At 35.6% G+C, this 16,618-nt stretch overlaps 1 protein-coding gene across 1 annotated transcript in view; it reads right to left on the minus strand.

Moving 5' to 3' along the window:
* Positions 1 to 16,618, minus strand: part of CFAP54 (cilia and flagella associated protein 54) — a 118,698-nt gene that overhangs the window by 53,442 nt on the left and 48,638 nt on the right. The window contains exons 27-36 of the mRNA XM_055809189.1: positions 15,125 to 15,247; positions 12,189 to 12,332; positions 10,798 to 10,894; positions 7,741 to 7,830; positions 6,688 to 6,814; positions 5,680 to 5,791; positions 4,573 to 4,721; positions 2,745 to 2,975; positions 2,159 to 2,295; positions 280 to 458 (exon numbers count right to left, since the gene is read on the minus strand). Of these exons, the coding sequence (XP_055665164.1) occupies positions 280 to 458; positions 2,159 to 2,295; positions 2,745 to 2,975; positions 4,573 to 4,721; positions 5,680 to 5,791; positions 6,688 to 6,814; positions 7,741 to 7,830; positions 10,798 to 10,894; positions 12,189 to 12,332; positions 15,125 to 15,247 (1,389 nt within the window). The remainder of the gene's footprint in view (positions 1 to 279; positions 459 to 2,158; positions 2,296 to 2,744; positions 2,976 to 4,572; positions 4,722 to 5,679; positions 5,792 to 6,687; positions 6,815 to 7,740; positions 7,831 to 10,797; positions 10,895 to 12,188; positions 12,333 to 15,124; positions 15,248 to 16,618) is intronic.

Raw genomic sequence — 16,618 nt, forward strand, 5'->3', positions numbered from 1 at the left:
TAACAAACATGAGAAGGAGAGTTACAAAGGCTAAATGAAAAATAATAATCTTTATAAACTAATACATCTTTGATAGAAGTATACATTATGATAGGTGATATCCCTGACATTTCATACATTGTACTCAGACAATTTGCAGAAGATAAGAAATCATTGCTTATTCCCCACTGAAGTTTTCCTGACATTTCTGAAGTGTGTTTTTTTTAATGTAGAAAGTAGGAAGTATTGTAAAGCAATGCTTAGTAATAAATAAAATGTTAATAAGAAAGTGTATCTTACCACTGCTCTTCTTAAATGCAAAAAGATTTCTGTAAAATGCTCTAATAAAATTGTATTTGACAGAAACTGGTTGTATTCTTTGGGTGAATGAGAGATGGATATTTCTGTATCATTTGCTGTTTGAGTTTGAGGAGTATGTGTTCCACTCAGTTTAATGCTGTGCTCAGATTTATCTGTACCTGAAGACAAAAAGTTCACTGGTTAAAAATCAGTTAACATTCTCGTAAAAATAAGGAAGATAATGTTATCAGCCAGCTAGGATTTTCCTGTGGCAGCTAAATACTTAAATGTTAGGAAATGCCAATGTTAAGGTTATCTTATTTATAAGACTATGATATTTAAAATATAAGATGCTTTTACTCAAGCGTTGGAAGAAGCAGGGATAAAAAAAAGTTTGAGCAAGATAACAATGTGTACTAAATAGTTTCCAGCCTCAAAGCCAAAATACAGCCTCATAAGAAGTTAAGTTTTAGAAAGAAATCACCATGTAGCAAGCTCCCAAGAACATTTCTGAAACCGAGGCCTTTTAAAAGGAGAAGTTAGGAAGAAGGGAAGATACCTGACAAATTATGTGGTATGTGTAGAATTGCTTCATTATTTTATTCAATACCAAATATCCTCCAAGGAAAACACAAAGATTCAAGCTTGTAGGATACAGTAGTATCTCAGCTAAGCTAATTTCAAGCTAAACGGTATTTGAACTCTATAGCAAACTGCACACTTCATGAAATTCACTCATTCATTCAGAATTGCTGCAAAGGCTAGGAGGTAGTAAACAGTATTCTCACCAGTTTTCAACAAGTTTCAGTGACTTGTAAGCATCAAGAGTATAACTAAGCTTACTTTTATTATAACTAAAAGTAAGCTGTTGCAAAGAGAATGAATGACTTCAACTGCTAGTTTTTGTTACAGCTCCTTGGAAGAGGCAAAGAGGATGGCAGATTCCTACCTAAGGAAATCCTACATGAAATCATAGTCAGGTATGGCAAGAAAGTTCCCTGAAGTGCTGTTGAAAAGACCAGGCTTGTGATGTCTTCTTGAACTTATGGTGGCTAGGCAGACTCCTTTGCGTTGACTTCTATGTTATCACCAACATCTGAGGTAATCAAAGTCCTATATTTCACAGTTACTTACAAACAGGAGCCTTTTGGCTTGTGCTGAAACCTCAAAGGATGTTAGGGAAAATAGCTAGGATAATAGAACAGTCAAATGTGAAAGACAGAGAATTGAAGTAAAAGTGGTAGAAAATAAAAAATTGAACCTGAGGTAGGCTCTGCCACAGGAAAACCCTAGGGAGCAAGCAGTAGAGATGGAAACCTAAATTATTCTACTTCAGATTTGAAAGATGATAATAAACTTCAGTCCGTAATTTTAAGAAAGACTTACAGAACCATCCAGGTAATTATTGACCTGTTAGGAAATCTATATGAAACTAGAGACCAATTAACAACCACAGAAACTGATTAAAATTATCATTGCATTTAAAATAATCTGCAATATTATCAATTTAATAGGTCTAGTAGCATGGCTTCTGCAAACCAAAAGCTGTATCACTAATTCATTAGAATTTATAAAATTGTTACTAAAGTATAGGATAAAGAATAAACAATTGATTAGAAGTAACATATTTATCAATACAGTAAACACTGTTCAGAGTTAGTATAAATGCCCCATTATTGACTATGACTTCTTTTATATTACATATGCCAAAAAGAAAAAATACAGATACACTTAATGAAATCCAGAAACATCTCTTTAAATTGGCATGAGTATTTTTTCAAAGGTGATGTGGAGAACTAATGGTGGAGGTCAAGACAGAATTTAAGAGAAGGTTAAAGTTGAAACTGATTCCAGTTGTACACTCAATAAAAGTTCTTACAATTTTGTTTTTCAGTCACTCCTGACTTTTTAAGGATAGGTGGTGTTGGTGTTCTCATGTTATTCTCTATGGCTTCTCTCACCACTACAGTGCCAGAATTATTTAATGAGAATATTTCAGGATCCAAAATATTGTAACTGCAGAATGGGAGAAAAAGGAAGAAAGCACAAAAAAAACCCCAGATATCATAATAAAAAAAACTTCGATATATATGCACACAAAATTAATTTTCTCAAACGTGAGTTTTGATTACTTTCCAGCAGCTTTAGGAAGCACAAATAATGAAGTATTAGGAATCAGAAATAATGAAGTATAGCCAAAAGTTATAAGGAAACAAAAAATAGCGTAATATATTCTATTTCAGAGGTTTCATCTGACCAGTCAATGAGCAACCACAAATGTGCATGTCACCAGTCATTTGATGGAAAGCAAAACTTGTTACATAGTAAACCAATTTGCATTTGGAAGCTGAACTGTTCATATGACAAATTGACTGATGATACTGTAATTCAGGTCTGTTTGCATTAATGGCAATAACAGAATAATCTATATTGATAGCAATCACTGATAATGCAATAAGATATACCTGTCCAGATACTGTGAACCACAAATTCCAATGTTATATTGCTCATTCAGTTTCTTTTTAAGTAAGTTGTAGTGTGCAACTGCCAGATAGATATTCATCTGAGACCTCCAGGGCATTTCTTCAAGACACATGTGATGAAACTTCTTTCGGTTTAAGTAACTACTCACAATTGGTTTCAGCAGTACCACCAAGGTGTGATGAGCTACTTTTTGCAACTTTTCCTTGTATTTCCTAAACCAAAATATATGCAGTAGCAAAAAATGAAATTGTGTTTTATTGAAGCTCTAGAAAAGAAAATCATGGGAAAGATACACAGAAATATCCCATTGCATAACCACATACTTTTATTAACTCAGAAGCACATTACACATTTCAACCAAAAGGATTTTTGCTGCAGTCAAGAAAAGCAATTGTGCTTTCCCTCTTTATGTACACTTAATACACACTAAATCCTATCTTATATTTTATGCACTTCCATAAGGTATTTGTCTTAGTACTTATAAAAAGCTTAGCTCTGTGCTTGATGTTATTTGTACCTGAATCATCCAAACAGATTATTATAGTGAATACAATATGGTTCACACAGTCTGTTCAGGAGATGGAGGGTTTACTATTATACTGTAAATTTCAATCATCCTTTTTATTGCTGTGTTTTGGTAGCTAATCATCCTCAGTGTGAAGAAAACATTTCATTTCAAATTTGCATGCCTGGTTTTAATTTCCAGCCATAGAGTTTTTCTGTGTTTCTCTGCCAGATCAAACAATTCTGAATTACCTAGCACATACAATGCTGTAGTCAAATCAAGTATCTTTTTTTTCTTTTTTATAAACTTTAAACTGATTCCTTTATCAATATAAATTGTTATTCTGCCTGTTTCTCAACTTTAAAATATGGGCAGAACAGTATACCACATACAATGTTGATTACATTATGCTGCAATATTATTATGTAGGATACAAAAGAGTAGCCAAAAAAGCAAAAAGCCCAGGATAAGTTAAACAGCCCCACTGAAAGCCATGAAAATCATGGTAAGGTGTGTGGGGGGGTTCTGTTGAAGTCAAAAATGGGATGGTTCAGATAAATATTTAGATGATAGTGTATAGAAGACTTTTCTTACTTTCTTTATTTAAAACACTTCCAGATTCAGTTATGTGATTGCTTATATTCAGATATTTCTAGTTTTTTACTTGCTAACTGCTGGAAGCATAAGTGACCAAAGTACCAGGTAATAAGTACTAAAAATTCTTTTAGGTTGGAAGGTACCATTATTACTGACTTAACCAAATATATAGAAATATTTGCCAAAAGAAGAGGTGAATGAATTTTCATTTGTTTTCATCAAGAAACAGTTTTTTGAAAGCTACAGAACAGATAATCCAAGAAGACTAGCAAAAGGATGACAAAAATCACTCTGAAACTACCTGAACATCAAGAACAAATAAACATTCTTTATTCATTTCTAACAACCAAGCTCCTCAACACAGTGTGAAAAGCATTATAGTATACAGATTAACAGCTTTTCCACCACAATGAATGCTCAAGCTAACACAACTGAAATACAGTCTTGGATTATTAATACAAAGTCTTCAAAATCATCAACAGTTTTTTTTCTTAAATAAATATGAGACAGATTATGATCTCTTGAGTGGAAGCCAATTTTATACCAAACAAAACCAGTAAAAAAAGTAAATGGACTGTCCACAAATTCATCCCTCTGATAGAAAAAAGTTTTAAAATACACTTCAAAATACTTAATATTAAATAAACTAAATTTCAGTTAAAATACTTTTGTCCTGTATATGAATCTGACAATTTATGTTCATATACCTTTGTGCTTCTGGAGACTGCATTATGTTTGGATGTTTCATTAAATACTGTCTAAGAGTCTGTCTTTTTCGAATAGGACTCAAGGCTTCTTTTCTTGTTTTCTTCAAAGCTGATGCCTCTGGTTCCTTTAAAAGTGACGTCTCTGTATTCTTTAAAAAAATCTTCCGTTAAAATCTTAAATATACTTCAAATACTTCTTTATACCTACATTATTAATTACTTGAGGTATACAGCAGTTTGGGTTATGCAGGAACAGAACAGAACAGAAAATAAATTCTGGAACTGTTTGTCAAAATAAGACAGCAAATGAAATATTTAATATTCCAGAAAGCTTTACAGTCTTTTTGAAGGTATGTATCAAGTGACTGACACTAAGAAGTCAGTCAGGTCCCCAAATATTTTCTTTCATATACCAGTGTTTTTCATCTCAAAAATAATGATAGTTCTTTTCCTATTATTATAAAAAGTAGAACTTTGCAATACAAAAACTGAGACAGAAAACCCTTTCCCTAATCTATCTCAGATGCTAGCAGTATTGCAACATTACTAGAGGGTTATAAGGGAGAAAACTCTTCCTCCAAAACAATACAAATCCTTATTATACTTGCCTTCCAAAAAAAGAAAAAAAATATTTTAAAAGAATTCTGAACAAAAAGTCTTTATTGTGCAATTAAAATATCTGCACAAGGACTTAATAATGAACAGCTCCTCATGAAAAAGTGTAAGTACAACATACTGTAAAAAATGCCTGAACTGATATCCTTTTCTTAATGTGATGGTACCCAAGGCATTTCCTACTAACATACTGGGGTTTTTTAAAGGTAGCTGATGAAAGGCAAGCTTTCATTGATTTCACTGATGCATTACTCTGACTCATCTTAAATTCCTCACAATTGTTGGCCTTCCAGATAAATCCCAGATCAACTTTTCTTCCTGGTATCAGGAGTGCAGAGGTGAGCTGAAGACTAGAATTTGTATCTCAGATTTTTGTAATTACGCATATCTCTAGCTGAAGGTTTTATGAGACAGCTTTTAAAAATTTACTTTTGTGCTTACAGTATTGCTGCCTAGTAAAGACATACATAACTCCTTAAAAATAAAACTCACTTTCTGAAATTCCATAACTCCTATAGTGTATCTATCCATGCCTTCTGGCAGAGTGGGAAAACTTGCTTCTTCTGTTGAAATTCCATTGATAGAGAGAAGGTGGTTGTTCCTCCTGACAAAAGACATGATCTTAAAAACATCATCATCATCATCATCATGTTAAACTCCTTTCATAGCTAATGGGTTATCGTTAGGAACAGGTATAGCACATGCAATTCCTATTTCATTAGGAGTTTTAAATACAGCAAGTTTTCTGTCCTACTTCTCCTTCAGACAATAAGGAAGTGCTCGCTTTCAAGGTTTATTACAGAAATCTGAATTTATAGGTAACAACCCTCTCACCTTCCTAACTCCTAGTAAAACAAAACAGTTTGCTTCGTTACCCAAATTCTACTATGGAATTCTGCAAAGAACTTTTCCATGTCCAATTTTTTGGTGTTTTGTAACAGCAGTTCCTGTTCCCTATAATATACCTTCTCTTCATTGATTATTTGCATTTCAAATTTTAGAAATATTGGTGTGCATTTTTAACAAAGTTGTAGTTAAATTTCTTTGGGATCCTTTTAGGTAAGTATCTACCATTTGATTCCACTTACCTTTTAAGTACAGAAATTTTTTTAGACACTACAGTAGGCCCTGATGAGTTTGCTTTTGATTTAACCCAACATACTCTAAGTTATCCCCCAAATGGCCACATTACCAAGTGGTGTCTGTGAAAAGGAAAATCCTGGGAATGGCTAATGGTAGGCTAATGGGGTAGGAGTTTTGAACAGACAGAGCTGAGGAAGAACCCTCCTTGTGTAATGAGGTCACAATACAATATTTTCTGTAGCTATATAACCCTCTGTTCATGGAACTTCTGCAGACTAGGAGCCATCAGAACGGCTCCAGATGGGTCTGCTACCAGGTAAAATTTAGTTTGTGCTGTAACTGTGACACTGGTAAATCTAAGTAGTAGTTTTTCACTACTGCTATAATAGTAGTAATATAAATGAGTAATAACTATACCTTTTCAAGTAAACTTGCACATTGCTTGCCCATTCCAGAACACATTGAAACTTCTCTTCATTCAGGATTTTGTGCAAAACTTGAACAAAGAACTCAAGAAATCGTGATTTCTTTCTGAATTTCATCACTGCAATAAAATAACAGATAATTAACACAGTTTTTGTAATTATGCTGCAACAGGTTTCTGAATTCAGCTATAATTATAGCTATGTATGTCTCAAAGCATATATCTATGTCATGTTGCATGCTGATGAAGGCAAGGTATGCTGATACTAAAATCAGATAGGTCACAATATACAATAACAGTTGTTAAATACTTCTTGTGACCAGGCATACAGAATCACAAACTCACTCTATTTACACTCCTAGAATGACAAACATTCTAAGGACTGAGAAAACAATTTTGGAACTATTTCTGTATTATGCAGTATATAGTGAAAAAATATTTTATAACAATATTCAACATGCCTGTTTTTCCACATGCTGGAAAATCCTGAAAAAACAATAAAGCAAGTATAAATAAAGCATCCTATTCACTTGGGTTGCTCTTCTCAGTGACAGTCATATTACTGTACAAAATCACAGTTCTCATTGCAGCAGTGGAGCTGTGATGTCTAGATTTTAGGCAGCTTTTTAATTGCTTGCAAACTGCTTTTACTGTTTGGCTGTCTTTGTAATTTTTTACCATCAAGAAATAAATAAAGTATTTACCCTATCTGAAAGCTATACTAATTTTACAGGCTAGGCTCCATTGTTATTTTGAATACCAGCATTAAAAAAAAATATAAGGCAGCGGCAAAGGCCACATAACGAATCTTAAATCCTATTTCAAAAACGCAGGTGTACTCAGACTTCCATGAATTCTTTCAGTAACATAATTTAACATGGAAATGGGGTATCTCAATTTAAAAGAACATTCAACACAAACATATTCATGAACAGAATGAAGAGAAATTTTCCAAGAGCTTATTCCAAATAAGTAGTAGATGGCTTTACTGGAAACATTGTGAAGTAAAGAAGCCTTTACATTAAAATAAAAAATAATTATCCTACCTTCTCGATAAGCACTGTTTGGTGTCCAACATGAAATTACAGGGTAGAGGAACAAAGGATCTTCCTGTCCTGTAAGCTCTAATCCATGAGCTACATCAATAACCAAATCAAAAACATTATGACAGGCAGTGACAGTGTACAAATAGAACCTCTACCTGGAATCGTAACTGAAGACTAGAAAAAGCCTTTAGCACAGAGTTTTCTTTTAGATCTCTCACTGTCAACCAGAAAGAAATTCAAAAGCTTTCTCTTTTCTTCTAACTTAAGTAGCTGTGCCACTTAAAACATGAAGAGCTTATGGATGTGACTGATGAACTACCAGCTACTAGAGTAATGAGCAGGATGTCTGGAGTTCATCAGAGGTCTAACAAAGGTCCATAAAAATTATCTGTGGAGGAGGATGTGCAGTAAGGACATGTCCAAAAATGTATTTAAAGCTATACAGCATGAACAAAACACATGATGCTACTGGTGACTAATGCTTAAATACATGCTCGGCATATGGATAGCATAAGTAGACAAAGGAAATTTTTTCTCTTCACCCAAATATTTATATAAATATATGCATACAAATGTATTTATAGCCTATAAGTAATATATTAGATATAGGTGTAAATAATACACACAATATATAAATATAACTAGTATATATAATACATAGGAGAACAACAACTTGCATTCAGGCTTCTGAGAGTTAAACACAACGGCGTTACCAGTTGATGAGCAGCAGAACAATGTGACGTGCTAGTTGCTATTTTGCCTTAATAAAGAAACATGACCCACAAATTTTGTGCTTAAGCAAGTTTTGTGGTTGAGAAAGATCAATGCAGCTAGTCCATGAAAAAAGCAAGGTTAAAAATGCACTCTGGAACAACCAGCTGCGATAGTGGATCAATAGCAACACCCTCCAGAGGCAGCAGTCAGTTGAAATCTGTTGAATGCAAATAATGTCCAATTAAATAGGACAGCCACCAGGACAAGGGGGGGGGGGGGGGGGGGGGGGGGATGTATTTTCTTTTTTGGACGAGTCACACCCTTTATTAGTACTCTCTCCTCTTTGACAAGTTAAAAAATGTATTGCTTCAAATAAGCATTTTCACAAAGAATAATACCTCCCAAAAATTTTTTACGGGAAAACATCTGAAATTTCAGAGTTCAAATTGTACTGTGTATGAAATATTTTGGTTTTCTCAGTTTCTTATGAAAGGGGCAGATTCAGCTCTTCCGTTTTTCTCATACAATATCATCAATGGAATGCTAAGTGTTGATCTACTTTCAAGGATTTGCTATGACAATATTTTTTTCCAAAATATTTTTAACAGCATGCCCTACAGGTGTGCACATTGTCCTAAACCCCTTATACATATTTGTAAGGACAGCTGTAAGATTTATTATTTATTTTGTATGGCTCAACAAAAGATTTCCCTTCACGTTGTATCCTGAAACTTATTGATGAATATGCTATTTCAGCAACAGAGCAGACTTCAGACATCAAGTATTTGCCAATTACTGAAAATGTGTTTTTCTCTAACTGGTGAACCCATTAATTTAACTTTCTATTAAGTAAGAATGGAACATCATTTTATTAAGTAATCAATTTAATTTTCAATTAACTTACAGAATTCATTCATTCTGTAACTTGTTCTGCAGGAATGTAAGCATCAGTGTCAGCAGCAAAAAACGAAGTATTAGTACACAGACCAATGGAATTTTTGCATCACTTTTTATCCTATTTATTACAGAAATGCTTTCTCTTTTAAGACAAATGCATATACAGAGATGATGTACAATAACTAGAACATGAGTCAGAAGCATGCCCTTGCAGCAAAGACCAATTCAAACTGGTTTGTATTAGAAACAGCATAGCCAGCAGGTTAAGGGAAGTGACTATTCCTCTCTATTTGGCACTTGTGAGACCACATCTAGGTTACTGTGTTTGGTTTTGGACACTGACATACTGGAGTAAGTACAGTGAAGGACCACCAAGATGGTAAGGAGCTAGAGCGCCTGACAAAGCAAGAAGAGGCTGAGAGAATTGGTTTTTTTCAGTCTTGAGAAGGCTAAGAGGAGTCCACACCTACCTAATAGGATGAATACAGAATGTGGAGACTGTCCTCACTGATAGCACAAGAGGCAATAGACACAAGCTGGAAATCAGAAATTTCCAAAGAGATATAAAGAAAAACTTTTAAACCGTAAGGGTTGTAACTGTTGGAACAGGTTGCCCATAGCAAAAAGTTTCTTCAGAGAGATTCAAAACTTGACTGGAAAAGTCCTAGAGCAACCTGATCCAACTGTACCTGTTTGAGCAGGTGGCTGAAATAAATGCCTTCCAGAAATGCCTTCCAAACTAAATTATTCTACGATTCTATCCAGGGTCCAAGGATTACAAGATGCCGTGTAAATATAATGGAAATATAATGGAAAAAAACATCAGGAGTGGTTCTGTGTTTTAAGTTCTAATCTAATTTCCTTTATAAATCCTACTTATCAATTCATCTAACTTTGGCAGAAACATTAGCCTGAAAATTCTTGTGCTTAATCCAGACTCTAAGATATTTTAGAGTTGATGTATCCATTCCTGAGTTCCAAGGTAGTTAAATGCTAGTATACATGGAATTCCTACACAAAAAGGACAATTTCTGTTAACTTCATTCAGGAAGCCTTTTCTGCACTAAAATTTCCTGCAGTGGTCATTACTACCAGCACTGGTAGAATAGTAAGACATGTGATAAATGGACACTGGTCTTTGCCACTGCATTTTGTGATTTAGGAACCAAATTTACACAGATTGGGAGAACTTATATATTCATAGAATAGCGCAAAATACTGTTCCTTTCTAAGAAGGAATCAGTATTTTCATGGAAATGATAAAAAAGATTAATAAAAGTCATTATACACATCACTACAGTATAAATAAGATCACTGACATTATTATTTTAGTTGATTTATCATGGGAGGTATGTGAAATAAAAGTACTTCTTAGGTAATTAATAATAAATAAACCATAGAAAATTCCATAGAAAAAGATAAAAAGTGTTTTAATAGTATACCCACCTGGTTTTGTCAGTCTGAGGAGATTTGATTCAAGAGCACTTAGATTTTCCGTTGCTTTTGCCATTGCAGCTAAATGGGATGTCTTTGCAGAAGTGGTCTGAAATATCCAATAGATAGTTACGAAAACTTAGCTTTTACCTAAAACCAGCAGGTCAATAGTGGCCTATGGGTTAGATCCCAAGTCTTCTAAATCTATCTGATAATTTCATCAATATTGTCTTATTTTTCTTTTCAAGAGAAATAGAATTGATGTTCATACATTTTTTAGTACAGCATCAAAAACCTGGCCATGGTTCTGTCTTGACTGATCTCCAAGGGAGTGAGTGGAGTTGCTCTGCCACCAATAAATTTTTAGGGAAGTCCCACATGCTCCTACAACAACATATTTGAACAGAATGTTTGACAAAATATGTTGTTTTCCACAAAAATTATCTTTCATAGATTATTTATTGCCTACAGAAATCAAAATATTCCTCTGGAAAGAAAGGTGGATTTTTTTCACTTCAGCGGAAATAAAATTTTCAGTCAGCCCTACTTTGCTCAAGATGCTATATTGTTCCTATGATCTTAGATTTCTTTCTCTTTTTTGGCATGAACCTGGGAGCAGTTAACACAAACTCAGCAATGAACAATGGAGGAAATTTTGTCCTGGATCCTATCAGTGTCCTACAAATTTTCTTACAGAAACCTTTCCCTGTAAGCTGACTGACGTTTTGTCCCTCTAATATATCTCAGTTTCACGCTCACAGTGCTTCCTTTCTCTGTCGTTATTCCTACTTTCTTAATTCTTTTTCGAATTTCCTCTCCAGTAAAATCTTTTCTAAAATCATTGAAAGAAAAAAGACAGAAAGGTATGGAGAACCAACACTTTACTGATTCTAAGTTGCAGGAAATCCTCAGCAGAAAACCTGCTGCACCTCTTTGCAATTGAGGTTGACAGTTCTTCCATTGAGAAATATTTTTCAGTACCAATTTATTCTCTTATGACTCAGTGTCAAGCAGATGCTACACAAAATGAAAGGCTAAGTTTCTACATTATTAAGGATATTTTTTCTCTTCTTTACTAATATATTGAATTATCTTTTCAGTCTAATAAAGCATTCCTCGAAACTATATATGAAGATCAGTTAAGGATGCTTGTATAAATATCTGCAGGATTCTCATAGCTCTGAACTGCTAACCCCTCTCCAGTTCAACAAGATGAGACCCTGTACCCACAGCAATCTGCAACTGGTCTTAACAAAGACGGCTACTGTACTTTGGGAACTCTTATTCTACAAAGACACTCTTAGCCCATACCATCACTTGTAAAACAAGCAGTTAAATGTAGTCTTCAAAATAATACAATACAGTATTCAGAGAAAAGAAAAAGTAAAAATCAAAGCAATTACTTTAACTCCTTTATTAGTGTGTGTTTCTTCAGTTTTCATAGCTCCTGACAGGCAGGGTGAGGTGGTTGTTGAGGAATTCAACAGTTTTTTCCCATAGTTAACAATAATTACTGCTAGTTCATATTCTTTCCATGAACGTAGTACCTATTAAAGAATCATTTGTTATATATTTTTTACATAATGTAATGTTTCATTTTTGTCTACTTATAACTGTCAAAATGCATGAATATTATAAATAGAAATTAATTACTCAATACTTAAATTTCTTTTCATTTAAAAACAGGACTATAGAACTGTAAAATAATTGGAAATTAAGATATCTTATCTACGTGTTCTACTTCTGCTTAACCTATCCCTCAGAGAACAGAAAGATTTAACCAGAAATATCTGCTGCTGTGATTGACAGTCTCCCTGTTCTCAGGCAGTACTGCTATCAAAGAATATAAAGGGTAACTAAATGATCCTCATTTACGTCTCTGGTATCGAGTGCCCATTTGAAAATCCCAACTGTATTAGTGAAAGGAATGGTGAAATTTATAAAATGAACAGGGTAGGAAATGCTTTTAGATGGCTTTATCTTCTTTAGATAGAACTCTAAAGGACGAAGTGTTTCTACTATATGCAAGGTAACTTAACTTTAGGTTGTTTGTCTTTGGGATACAAAGTGTATAGATTACTTTAGGATAAATACAGTGCATGGCCTGACTGTAACTCCACAGAAAACCATATATGATGGATTAATCAGAAGCATTTGCAATTCACTCATTCTGTTTGCTATTCTCTTGAAATGGTGTCTCTAAGGAAAAAAACCAAAATCAGCAGTACAAACAGTCAGTCATTTAACTGAGGAATCTAGCAACAAACACTGTATGAAGGTGTTAACATTCTGTTAGGCTGTCCTGGTTTCAGCTGGGATAGAGTTAATTTTCTTCTTAGTAGTTAGTACAGTGCTCTGTTTTGGCTCTTATGTGAGAACAATGTTGATAGGACACTGATGTTTTTTAGTCTTTGCTGGGTGATGTTTATACTAAATCAAGGACTCTTCAGTTCCTTGGGCCCTGCCAGCCAGAGGGCTGAGGGGGCACGGGAAATTGGGAGGGGACACAGCCAGGACAGGTGACCCAAGCTAGCCAAAGAGGTATTCCACACCATATGACGTCATGCTGAGTATATGAACTGGGGGAAGAAAGAGAAAGGGGGGGGACATTTGGCATTAAGTCGTTTGTCTTCCCAAGTAACTGTTATGCATGATGGAGCCCAGCCTTCCTGGGGATGGCCAAACCCCTGCCTGCCCTTGGGAAGTGGTGAATGAATTCCTTGCTTTGCTTTGCTTGTGTGTGCAGCTTTTGCTTTACCCTTTTTCCCCACCTTTCCATTTTGTTAATATTATTATTGTTACTATTATTGTTATTGTTCTTACCTCTTTATTCTGTTTAAATTATTAAATTGTTCTTATCTCAACCCTTGACTTTTACATTCCTTTCCGATTCTCCTCCCCATGCCGCTGAGTGAGGGGGAGTGAGCGACTGGCTGCATGGGGCTTGGTTGCTGGCCGGGGTTAAACCACGAAATAGGCTTTATTGGCCTTGATAGCCTCCACCTAGGCCCTCCCGCCATGGAGCCAGGAGCTCCCTTTTCAGCTCAGTCCTGAGCCTATGGTCCCTGCCAGTTCCTACATGGCAGGAATGCTGGTCTCCAGCATGCTCCAAGCCATGCTTGGGCCTGGCCATGGATTCACTGGTCTGGACACCTGACCCATGGATGGGCTCCTCAGCTTGACCTCAGACTGCTTCCATCACAATGGACCAGTCTGCTGGGCTGTGTCTTACCCTAGCCACCCTCACCAGACCTGATCCTGACCTGCAGATCGACTTCCCAGCTTCAGCTCAGACCTGCCTCAGCACTATAAACTCACCCAATGATCTTAACTCCTGGTTGAACCTGACTGCCATGTGCTGCCTTGCCAGCCATGACATTGCCCTCAGCTTCTGGTTCCCCAGCCCTCACCATGCCCTGACACTGCCCTCATAGCCATGAAATCATTGATTGATACAAAGAAAATGATGACACTAAGGCTTAAAATACTCATCTTTCTACAAAGAATGAAACCGGGGTCTTCTTGAAGTACACTTTTAAAGATACTTGACACTGATCTGGTCTTGTAAGGTGAGCACAGAGATCTAGCTCCTATGAAGACTCAGATGAGAGATCACCAACACAGGGGAATCCCTCAAAGAATCAGCCACAGCTCAGCTTCAATAACAAGCTCTTAGCTGAGGTGTACTCAAAGCTAGAGGAAAGCTGACTTTTCCACATCATACATGTTTCATGGCAAGTACTTTAACTCTAGCATGTCTCTATACCTGAGGAATAAACTCCTACTGGTACCATGTTTCTTCTTATCTCACTAAACAGATTGAGAATCTGAATCATAAATGTGATCTACAAATATGTATTATGGTTAAAAATCCTGGCGCTTACGTTCTTGCCAGCCTGTTGGACTAAATGGTATAGTCTCTTGTATCTGAATAGTAAATAAGCCAGATATGCTAATCTGATTAAAACCACAAATATGGCCTATTTGCAGTAAATAAACTTTTAAATTTATATATTACATATAGGCTTGATTGAAAACAGTGCTACCTTAAATGTAAAAATAAACACTGTAATATAAAATACAGATTTCATGTCACGGACCAATAGTTACAGTGTATTTTCTGAACAAATGAAAATTCTCAATTCTATTAAAAAGTCAAAATGTCATTATTATATGAAATGCGCTGATACAAAGATACTAATACACATTTCTACACCTTTACCATTTTAGAGCACCAGTTCTCTAAGATACCACTTTGAAGGCCAGCTTACCAACTTTTTTCTAAATAACAAGAGCTATATTTTAAACTAAGCTGTAAGGACAATAATCCACACCCTACCTTTGCTGCATAAAATGAAGTACAAGCTATCATATGCTGAATGCTCTCATAACATCCTGCCTGTCTCCTCTGCAAAATGGCACTTGGAATTTCTTGAAGAACAGCCAAACACTTAATAAGGATCTGTAAATACAAGGGTTAAAAGATGGTTTGGAGTCTGCAACACACTTACAAGCTTGTACCTCTGTAAAGCCTGGTGAACTTTAAAAATGCTTTGAAATCTAATGGATAACAAAAGCCAATAATAAAATTTCCATTTAATTTAACGGTGTCAAGATTTCAACCACTTTGATTTCAAGCCCTTTGGAATAAATCACATGTTCTCATAAAATCACAGATATTAAATTACAGATAAATAATGGATATTTTTGCTGATTTAATTAACATGAAATCAAAGAATGCTTAATTCAGTGAGATGACATACTCCTAGTAGAGGACTGCTTAAAAATATATCAAACTGGTCAGAATTTTAAATGAAAGAAAAATGTTTCCAGTACGCTCTAAAAATAGAAGACTTTTTTCCCCCCATTTTTGTCTATCAGGCATGAAAAGAACATGTGACTAAATTATTTTTCCCTTTAATTAGGAAACCTGAAACAGAAGCCATTTCCAGTGGCTAGCTGTGCCTTTAGTAGGTCATTACAGTCAATGACTTCTTAAGCAAGAGGCTATCCCTCTATGTAAATAGGTGGGGTTGTTTTTCTAAACACTCCTAAAAGCTTCTCGGGGCCCTGAGTGCCCCAACAGTCATTCCGTGAGCAGTCCCACATGGGACCTCCCCTCACACCTTCTGCCCAGGGGCCCGGGAGTCCCAGTTGAGCTCAGACACAAGCCTTCAGTCCCTGCTCGAGCTATGGTATTGGCATGCTGGTCTTCAGTTCTGTCTCCTGGATGGACCCTGGACCTGTGTTGTAGCCTTGTCTCCAGTCTCTGGCTCTATCTAACTCCTGCAGCTCCTGAGTTTTTCTCCTGGATGGACCCTGGGCCAGCCCAATAACCTCAGCTTCTCTGGACTCTCAGTGGATCCCCTTACCAACACCCTGCTTTGTCTGCTGTTTTGCGATGCTGCTAGTCTGTGTCTTGTCAGCACTGCAGTCACTTTCCTCGTAGCGCAAACACGCTCTTACTGCTGTTCCCTGACAAAACTACCCAATTATGGGGAAAAAAGTTGCATGTTTCTACTGCATCCTTGCTAAATCTACAAAACACCTCCACTGCTTCAGAAATGGAAGGAAAGGATTCAGGTACTCTGTTTTCAAAGAGAAAGTACTTGCTTCTGGAAAAAAGAGCACATGCCTGAAAACTAAAGACTGCATTATCAAAACAATTAGCCTTCTTTTTTTAAGAAGAAAAGAAAACTCTATATGAAGCTAACATTCCAAAAAAAGCCATAGGCAAATGCTTTTCTTTCCTCAGAATTGCTGTCTGCAAATAGCATTCAAGTAAAGTTACGTCACAGATTCTACTAGAGTTTTATAATATCAACACATCATC

Source organism: Falco peregrinus, chromosome 6, assembly GCF_023634155.1.
Source record: "Falco peregrinus isolate bFalPer1 chromosome 6, bFalPer1.pri, whole genome shotgun sequence".
NCBI lineage: Eukaryota > Metazoa > Chordata > Aves > Falconiformes > Falconidae > Falco > Falco peregrinus.